This window comes from Adiantum capillus-veneris, chromosome 11, assembly GCF_014529385.1.
Source record: "Adiantum capillus-veneris isolate H3 chromosome 11, ASM1452938v2, whole genome shotgun sequence".
Classification (NCBI taxonomy): Eukaryota; Viridiplantae; Streptophyta; class Polypodiopsida; order Polypodiales; family Pteridaceae; genus Adiantum; species Adiantum capillus-veneris.
Window position 1 is genome coordinate 40,665,723 of NC_140941.1, and position 10,750 is coordinate 40,676,472.

Sequence of the window (10,750 nt, forward strand, 5' to 3'; positions counted from 1 at the left end):
ATCCCTACTGCCATAGGCATCCTTTAGCATTTCGGCATACTAAGGTGGGCTCACCTTCTTTTAAAGACCTTTCAATAGGCAAGTCTATTACTGGCTGCTCAAAAACCTGCTGCCATGTTTTCACATAAAACTCCATATCAAGCCCCCAATGCACTCAATAGGAGACTGTATTCTTCTCTATTGCATTCGCCATGGGCGATTCTGCTTGGAAAAAAACATCACACTCCAGGATTGCTCGCCCTTTTGCTCGCCACCACGACCCCTTATTGCTACAAGCACCACCCCATCACCACAATGGCCTTGCTTGTTGCTGATACATAGCAGAACCTACTTTGACTCATCGAAGAGGGGAGCAGTTGAAAATTATCACAGACCAGCTTGCAACCTGTCCAATTGTACATACAATGCTCTCCCCCAAGGTGGGCTCTCTCACACACAAACCTTCTCAGAAGCGCTACCACCACCCACCTCCAGCTCGGTTGCTCCCACACACACACACTTGCTCTACAGGCCTCCCGTCCGACAGCTGGGAGCCCGAGCTTTCTTTCCCTACGGGCCATTTCACTCCCGCTGACCCCAAGGACCCAACTGCCTCCCCCTCTGCTTGCCACGATGGCTAATTGCTAAAAACGTTTTTCAAGGTCTCCCCTCTCATTAGCAGTTTCCCTCTTCTTTTAAATCACTCATATGTTGCCTTAATGACCCGGTGGCATGCTATACTTGGGTGTCACATACAACTTGCGCATGGAAACCAAAAAATCCCTTGAAGCACGACCAATATAAACTCCGATTGTGCTGAGTCTACATAAGTCGAGATGAAAAACGACTATGATCAGCATTTACGCACCACATGTATATCATTCATATACCCGATGACAAGCATCAAGCGGATTCGGGATCTCAAAATTTCTCGACAAAAAAACACCTAACATAGTTTGCCAACCCCCCTAGCGTGCTAGAGCATTCATGCTCAGCAGCAACATTTGGGAACAATGAAAGTGTTCTCCTTCCACATCCTCTTATGTTCTCAAAGTTCAATCCAAGCCACGAGATTGCATACATGTGAATCAATCTGACACAATACACATGATCATTCCAGCCTGTATGGTGCAGTTCATCCTCCAAATGGCTGATAGGTAACCTGTGAATGATCTGTGAATAGGCATCCACTATTGCCAAGTAATCAGGTTTTCCCTTCCCAGTACCCGTGTAGACAACAGTGACATACAGAATCTGCTCACGAGCACCAGAAATGGCCTCCATTCATGCTCCGTGAGGTGTCCTGGTTAGAAGCTACATAAGAAAACATCATGCACTTGTTAATACGATATGTACATAACACATAACATGCTAAAGATAAGCAATAATGCTGGTATGTACATGGAGCCTACCAGCTAGCATATGTCATTAGCCACCAGGATCAAAAGGCCACAAAGTGTAGTGTTCACACATATTCCCCAAAAGCATAGATTGGCCCTTGTTAAACACAAAATGCTTGCAATATGCCCAAGGATACACTAACATACTCCAAGCTCCATGAGGAGAAAAGAATGTCATGTCAGCAACGTAGAGAGATGCATCTATTTCTTGAGCATGTGTATAAACCATTACCCTCTCCCTAGGCATTACTTCCTTATCTGCCTTCATAGTTTACCTACTTGCATACATGCCTATCTGTGTCTCCTCAGCAAAAGGATGCACCAAACCCCCTATGTCCATATCAGTGATGCTATTTTCTCTGAGCTTATTCTCTGAATCAAGCAGAAGATCTTCAACAAGAGCATCAACGCTATGAGCTTTCCTCAATACATGCTGCATTTTCTCAGCCTCTCTCTGAATTTTCAGATTTCGCAACCTCTCTTGAGCCTTTTGGACATAGCTGCTCATATACAAGTAATCTTCCATCATGGGTTCATCGAATCCCCAACCATCCTCATCATCAGCAACCGCATCCATACATTTCATCCAAGAAGAGCCTACAACTGCATGAATATCAAAACCTTTGCATGTGGGACTATGGTGCCCACAGCCGGGTTCAAGAGCTTCCTTATCATATGAAAGAAGTTTCTCATCTATAGACATTACTTCAAAGTTATCATCACATGCATCAGCAAGAGCACCATGGATTTTCCTGCAATCATTAGTGTCAGCAAGTGGTAAAGATTCTGCAACATAGCTCAAAGAGGCCGATCCGTTAATTTCTAAACTTTTCGTATCTACTTCTATGCATGTATCTTTATTCTCATCAGAGGATTCCACAACATACTTCCCTCTATTGCATACACAGATTTCAACATGCCATTTTTGTTTTAAATATCTGATGTCCCTCATGAACGGAGAAAGGTCAAACACCATAGACTCATCGGATGAGAAATATCCATCAGCAAATGCTTCAGCAAATGCTTCATTAAGTGAGACACCATCAAATAAGGTATCAGATGTCAAGTCCACATTACCACCTTCAGATTCGCATTCACTACTATATCCACTCTTAGAATGTTCATCATCAACATTCATCCTGCATGAAACACTCATACTGCAAGGATCTCTCATTGCATGATTCATAGGCAAATTGCTATCCACATACAAGTCATTTACATCATAAGCAACAGATTCAAGCCGACTCCATACCATTTCCCCAAACTCATCTTGTATAGACTCAAAAGCAGCAACAAAAGCCATTTCTATTGAATCTTGAGACTTCGGCAACTTCCAGTAACGCATCAAAAGTGAAAACTTCAAAGCCAACCAACTATGGTGCCAATCATCAGGAAGCATATGCATAAAGACAAAAGCATCACAAAAAAGCCCCTGAGAAGCAAAGTTTGCTTTTGCCCCATCACAACGCAAAGTTGCAACATCTCTTCTTCCACTCGTGCAATCCAAGATTTTATGCATTCCTCATTTGTACCATAAAAGTATCGAGAATGCATGGTTGGCACCTCAAGCTCCACATAATGCTTCAGAAATGCAATCTTCATCAATTGCCAACTGTATTGCGCATGTATAGGAAGATTGTCATAAAACTGCAAGGCATCTTCACCCAAGCTCAGATACATGAAATTGGCTATATCTTCATCATCATAAATGCCAATGTCTAGAAGAAAATCATCAGCTAAAGCCACCCATGACTGTACATCTTCATCTTTCCTCCCACAAAATCTCACATCGTAAAGCAAATTTGCATCCATTTGCAGCTGTTTTTGCTAGACAAGTTGCTCCTCATATGCATACATCCAATCCACAAAACCTGAAGGTACTAGAGGAAGATCCTCAGTGGAGGGGCACCAAAACCATGAGTACCTTCAATGTTCATGGATCAGATGTATGCATATGAGGAGCAGCTTGTCTAGAAAAAATAGTTGCAGACCGATGCAAATTTTCTCTTTGATGTGAGATTTTGTGGGAGGAAAGACGAAGATGTACAAGCATGGGTGGTTATGGCTGATGACTTTCTTTTGGAGCTTGGCATTTATGATGATGGGGAAAGGGCTGATTTTATGTATCAGAGCTTGTGTGAAGATGCTATGAAATTTTATGATAGTCTTCCCATACATGCACAGTACAGCTGGCAATTGATGAAGGTTGCGTTGCTGAAGCATTATGTGGAACTTGAGGTGCCAGCCATGCATTCTCGATACTTTTATGGTATAGATGAGGAATGCATTAAATCTTGGATTTCACGGGTGGAAGAAGAGATTTTGCAACTTTGCATTGTAGATGATGGGGCAAAAGCGGACTTTGCGTGTCAAGGACTTTTTGGTGATGCTTTCGTCTTTATGCATATGCTCCTTGATGATTGGCGCCATAGATGGCTCGCTTTGAAGTTTTCACTATTGATGCGTTATTGGAGGTTGCCGAAGCCTCAAGGTTCAGTAGAAAGGTCTGTTGTTGTTGCTTTTGAATCGGTACAAAATGAGTTCTGGAAAGGGATGCAGAGTCAACTTGAATCTAATGCTTATGATGTAAATGATTTGAACGAGGAGAGCAATATGCCTATGATTCATGCAATGAGAGAGTCCTACAACATGAATGCTTCATGCGAGATGAATGTTGACGATGAATATTCCGAGAGTGGATATAGTAGTGAATGTGAGTCTGAAGGGGATTGTGTGGATTTGACATTTGATATCTTATCTAATGGTGGCTCGCTTGATGAAGTATTTGTTGATGGGCATCTCTCTTGTGGTGGGTCTATGGTGTTTGCTGGTAGTGAGTTTAGTGTGGTAGTATCTAACGGTATTGGATTCGAAGACACTGTTGACTCGAATAATGGGAATTTTGCTATGTGGTGTTGCTAGATCCATGGCGCATGTGCGTTTGATGGTTAAGGCTGATGGTAGTGAGCAAGAATTCTACGTACAGAGTACGCTTGTTGGTGATGGTGAGGATGAATTACCTGATGCGAAATGCATACAGTGTGATGAGTGGATAGTTTATGGACAGTCTGATGATGCAAGCACATATTTGACTGCAAAAGCTGCAACAAGTCTGATAATACCTTGCATTGATGCTTCTATTATAGATGAAGATGATTGGGGCTTTGAAGAGCCTGTCGTGCATGCAGAATGCATTCCAGATAGCTATGTGAAAAGGGCCTATGAGCATTTGGAAGCCTTAAGGATGCGAAAGGCTCCTGAGGTCATGAAGCAAACGGCAATTTCTAATGCTTTGGATGGTGATGTACAAGTGAAGAACATGGAAAATCTGTAAATGGAAAAGTGAAGAACATGGAAAATGTAGGCATCCACTGTGAATGGAAAACATCATGGAAAACCTGCAGGAGGAGGGAGCTCATCACCCAGAGAAGCAAAGGGACGCAAGAGAGGCCAGCTGCGTAGAGGCTCGAGCTCTGAGAGCACACGATTTCATGATCAGAATTTGAAGGGGGAGCTCTCAAAAGAGTGCGGAAAGAGGAAGTGCAGCTTTCAAAGGTGACACACAAGGGACGAACAGCTTGAGAGGAAGAGAAGAAGCCATCCAATGCACAGGACTAGCATGAAATTGATGCATGAGAGGCACTAAAGGAGAGAAGAAAGCTGCCCACAAAGGACCTGTGAAGGAGTTTTGAGAGGAAAATTAGGGCTTCTCTTGGTAAAATTAGAGAGGGCAGAAGGGTTAGCAAGAGGAGGTCATCAACCAATGCAATAGAGGGGCCAGTCTGCAACATGCAACAACTCGGGATGCAATATTTGAAGGGAGCCATGTAGTGAGATAGGAGGAGGCAAGCCTATTTCAAGATGCCAAGGAGCCCACAATTGCTCGTGGTATGAGGACCCAAACGTGGACGATTGAGAATCTATTTTTCTGGGTTGTTCAGAGAGCCCATGGTGAATAAAATGATCTGTTAAAGCTGAGAAATGAGCCAGTCACTAGTACTCAGCCATAGAGGTGATGAAAGTAATTGCAGAGTATGTCAAACGAGAAGACCCTAAGAAGGCTCAGTCTTGTCAAGAAGGAGGTGATTGTGCTTTGAAGAATGTTAGGAGAATTCAATTCCAAATCCCAATTTGCATGTATGACCGGTTGAGCTTGCTTGAGATGGTTCTCATGATTGTTTCCTTGAGTATATTGGCGACATGATGACTATACCACTCTGCTTGCAACCATGTGGATTGAGCTATTTTGCGGCTTTGCTATGCTCTACCTTTTTCTCTTGTCACCGTCAACATAAAATGCCGGATGCAACAATATCATCACCAAAATTGAGATCATGAACTGTACATCTGTCATCCACAAATTTGACAACAAGACCAAGTTTAGTAAGTGCAGATACAGACAAAAGGTTCTTTTTTATCCCAGGTACATAAAGTGCATCAACAAGTGCAAAATAACTGCCATTCACAGTAGTCAGCACAATCTTTCCAACTCCCATGATCGGATAAGAGGCATTGTTGGCACAAGTGACTGAATCCTCATGAGGGACATCCTCGAGAGAGGAAGACAAGTCACGAAGAGAGGTAATGTGCTTCGTAGCACCACTGCCAAAGTACCACACATGAGCATATGCAATAATTGACATACATGCATTATGGACAAAAGGATCATCTGCACTAAAAGCCCATTCTGCATCTACAACATCATCATAATCTCCTTTTACAGAAAGACTCTACAATTTCCGCACTTGTAGTGGTATAAGCCTCTTTTGCCTTGAATTTTGGATATTTCTTGATCAAGTGATCATTAGCTTTACAATAATGACAATGCTTCTTCTTTTTGCCCTTTTCACCAAAATTCCCAGATGAGGTGTTGCGAGCAGAAGCATTGGAAACAGGTGATTTGCCACTTACCAAAGAACCATGAGAAGTGGCTACATTACTATTACCACTTTTCCTCCGAGCATCAATAAAAGCCTGTTCAACTGTACATTGTTTTGCCCTGTTTTTTTCTTGAAAGTAACTCTTACAACAACAATGTCCATAATGCATCAAACTTGACAACTTCTGGATTTCCTTGGGTCATAAGTCTCCAAGTACTACCAAAAATATAGAAGAATTTGGCAATGCATCAAGAACGGTCTGCACAAGGGAACTGTCAGAAATGACTTCACGTGTAGAAATAAGTTTCTCATTTATATCCTTGATACTAGCAACAAAAGTGTCCATTTCATCTTCCTCACGCATAATCTTTGACTCCGGCTCTTTACATAGCAATGCAATTTTAGCCTCATTGCAACTTGCATAAAGACTAGCCTGAATATCCCAAGCCTGTTTTGCAGATTTAGTTGAACGAATGTGAGGAGTAATAGTGCGCTTCACGGATAATGCAATCAATGCATGAGCTTCTGCATCTCTAACATTCCAACGAGCTTGCTCAACCATAGGCAAAACAACTCTGGCAGCAACAACCCTGCCACCAAAACCGGCAACATCCTCAACATCACTTGCATACTCAGAAAGAGGACATATATCAATGCCCTGCACAACATTCCAAAATTCCCTTTGACACAAGAACATGTTCCATCATGTAAACCCACATTGGGTATTGTCCCATCAAATTTATCCCCTAGCAGCAAACATCTTGAACACATACGTGTTGTAGTCAGCCATGGTGAAGGTCTGCACACCTGATGTGAAAACTACCTGTAAAGAGGAGAAATGAAGCAACCAACACGTGCTATATAGCACAACCCATAGGAGACTGTAAGAGACACGTTATGCAAAAAACAAAACTGACAAAAATTCTACACAAAATGACAAAACTGCTTGCGCAGTACTGTCTATTGTGGAAACGGAGGCCAAAATGAGCCCGAATGGAAAATTTGAAGTACTTTTTGGTCTGCTTATGCTCACCAAATCTCATTGAAGTCTGAGAAAGTGAGCAAGCATGTGCTGTCAATGCTGATGACTAAGTCGGGGAGGATGCAACCTGCTCTAATACCAATTGTTGGAAATAGGGTTGCAGGGAAACATGCACAACTTGGAGAAGACAAAGGAATCTTAAGGCACACAACAGAGAGTTGTATTGCTTAGGGCACAATGAAAGATGAGATAGCCCTAGAGTGATGGGTGCATATACAATGCATGGGGGAAGAAACCTCTAAGTGAGGGAATAAATGAGCCGGTGGTTCTAAGTGTGTTCACACACATCACTACCACATGTATATGGTAACAAAGATATCCTTATGAATCCTCAAGAATTCCCTCAAATGCATCCAACTACTCTCATATAATGATGCCTTATGAAACTCCCTAAGGATTTTGTCAAGATGCTAGCATAGTTCAATCATATACCAGCATTTTCATGCCTCTCTTATAGGACAATCTTTTGTGACATTCACTACCTAGACAAGCATCACACTTCTCCTCTTCTTTCTACCCATTCAAAAACCATATAACAATGCTAGCTCTCACTTTAGGGATTAGGGAGGTTTAGACAATGTTGCATTCATGGTAATAACATGCTAATCACAAGATTAACCACAGAATGAAAATTAGAGTAAAGTATAGACACAAAATGATAACAAAATTGATTGAAAGTGAGTATAAAGAGGCTCATTATATAGAGCTAGAGTAAGCATTTTATTTGGCATCATACATGACATCATAAGAGGCTCCAAATTAGCCCAAATCCACTAAAGAACTCGTGGGTACTCTTTTAGGCCCTCTTATGCACCCTTTTACTAAGTTTAAGTGAGTTCACACTATCTACAACTGCCCTTCATGGGTACCTAAACACTTAAGGGCTTGTTTTCACGTTACCACATGAATATTTCCACCTAAGCATCCAATAGACTAGGGATGGTACATACCAAGGTATAAGCTAAAGCCCACAAAGCTAGCAACCTTTCGCGTGGGGTTTAGACTATGACACCCGACCCGTTCTAACACACTCCTCTAGGAGCAAAAGAACATCCCCAATCTAGGAGAGAAGACAAACATATCTGATCCAAGAGAGTCTGCAAAACACCTCCTCTTGAACAGATGTATAAAGACTAAGACCAAGCTATCTGAAATAAGATACAATGAGAGGTGAATGCAAAAAAAGAAAGCTAGAGAATGTCATTATAGTCATTGTCACATAAAGAAGAAAGTTGTCTCTTGGTATTGCCTTCTTCCTTTTTGAAGCACTTGAACGGTAGCTAACCCTTCTTTCCATATATGCTACAAGCCTTGGACATGAAGCGATCTTGGGCTATATGTCCCTCTTTTCCATACTTGAAACAAGTTTTATTGCTAAAAGTAACTGAAAATGCTCCTCACTTTGAAGTCGAGTCTCTCCTTTGCTTCATAATGTAGAGCATTGATGACATCCTACATGTCAGGGGTTGAATCCTTCTCCTCAATGATGGTTTAAATTTGGTCAACTAGATGGTAACTCACTCAATAGAATATAAATCTTGTCCTCTTCATATACATCACACTTCATGTAAGTGAATTGTGTGATCATACACTTGAGATGGTTGAAAAGACTTGCTTTATCTTCATCGCAATCCATTTTCAATTTTTAGAGGTCCTTTTTAAGTCTTACCCTACTCTTCTTCATCCTAGCCACAAAGTTCTTTTCTAAAACCTCCCATGCAGATGATGAGTCTCACAATAATCTATGAAGTGCACATAATTGTCATGCAATTATGTGCTCATAATGTGAAAATTGTGGAGCTCTGATACCATGTGAAAATATATGAGGAGAGGAGAGATCGATCTTTGTGCCAAGATATATGTGAGAGAGGGAGGAGATGTACACAACTAAAATATGAGAGGAACAATGATGTAATGTAATGGAAAGATTTATTATTCAAAGGACTACAATGAGATACAATATGAGTACTAAACTTACAGAAACAGGCACTTTAAGGTACTTTTTATTGTCTGGAGTACCTTGATAGGTACTATAAAGTACCTATGATACACAATACAGATACTTTTGAGAGACTCAATGATTGATCCCCAAACCCAAGATAGAGGGTACAATCCCAAGTACAATGAGTGTGTTTTCCAAGCTGGCAAAACTCTATAAAAGATTCACCTAATGCCTCACAATGTCTCTCATTATATTCTCTCTTCTTCTTCCCAATGCTAAGGTGTGAGTGTGCTTCCCAGTAGCATCACTTCACCACCTTGCTAAGCTCACTACCTAATATGTAGAGGCATCCTTGCTCTAGTCCAATATCATCTTGGAACTAGGCACCAATACTAGGCTCTAGGCACTAGGGTACTTCTAGGTGCAACTGTGTACAAAGGGACCAGTGCTGCAGTCTTCTCTGTTGCACTCTTTATAGCTGCTATAGATGACTCCTCCAAGTGATTTGTGGGGATTACTTTGGTGGGTAGATCCTCCATGATGAGGGGAACAATCTTTCTTGACACTTCATCCAGAGATCACGATTGTATCTCTTGGTAGGTTACTCCCAAGTTGGTATGTTAGCTCCTGTGTGTGCAGTCTATAGCTCCTGTATGTGCACTCTATAGATTTGTAGCTTTGCAGCAGGTAACCAACTTGGTGCCTTTACTAAAAACAATAGGAATGGGATTAGGGTAAACCAACCAGCCAAATTGTATTCCATATTTAGTAGAGAAACTTCTCTTTGTATTGTTCCTTGAGATCACTCTTGTAGGTGGATGATATCACTCCTACAAATTTGCATGTTGACCTCTTGAAATTTCTCCTGACTTTTGGTACTTTTTGTAATTTACTATCCGACTGCTTGATAGTTACTGTAGAGTCCTCCCATATGTATCTAGGGTATTCCATGAGCATGGGCATGTATTCTCATGCCATAACATCACACTTGAGTCCATATTGACTCACTTGCAGCATGCCTTATCCTTAGCCCTTGTTCACACATGTAGTAGAGATTATGTGAACTTGCATATTTTAACACCTTCCCTCAAGTTCACCAACATCTCTAAGAAGTATGCAAGATGGGAGGGATGATTAGAACTTGGATCTTCAACACCTTCCTCAAGTTCTGGATTATCTCCAAATGACCTTTGTTAATGAGGAGAGACGTTGTGACTTGGATCTTCAACACCTTCCCTCAACTCTTGCAGCATCTTTGACTATTTCTGAAATCAAACAACACAAAGTTATGATGAAAGTCTTATTCTCTTTGATGAGCCTTCCCTTGACACAATGATGGAATTTCCCTTGGTTTATAAGGTCCTTCATGCTAGTTGTTGCTTTCATGCTTCAAATGAGGTGAACTCTTTTCCGAGAGTTTCTCTTGTTGACCTCAAACTTTGACTTGCTAAGAGGTTTGACTTGCCTCCTTCCTATGAGACTTCTCCAAGCTTCCATGTCCCTCCTT

General features: G+C 41.4%; 1 protein-coding gene across 1 annotated transcript; it reads left to right on the forward strand.

Moving 5' to 3' along the window:
• The first annotated feature begins 3,295 nt into the window (after positions 1 to 3,295).
• On the forward strand, positions 3,296 to 4,301 carry LOC147447142 (uncharacterized). The gene is made up of 2 exons (XM_086523578.1): positions 3,296 to 3,325; positions 3,369 to 4,301. The coding sequence occupies exons 1-2, from the start codon at positions 3,296 to 3,298 to the stop codon at positions 4,299 to 4,301; spliced, it is 963 nt and encodes a 320-aa protein (XP_086379704.1).
• Positions 4,302 to 10,750: the final 6,449 nt, after the last annotated feature.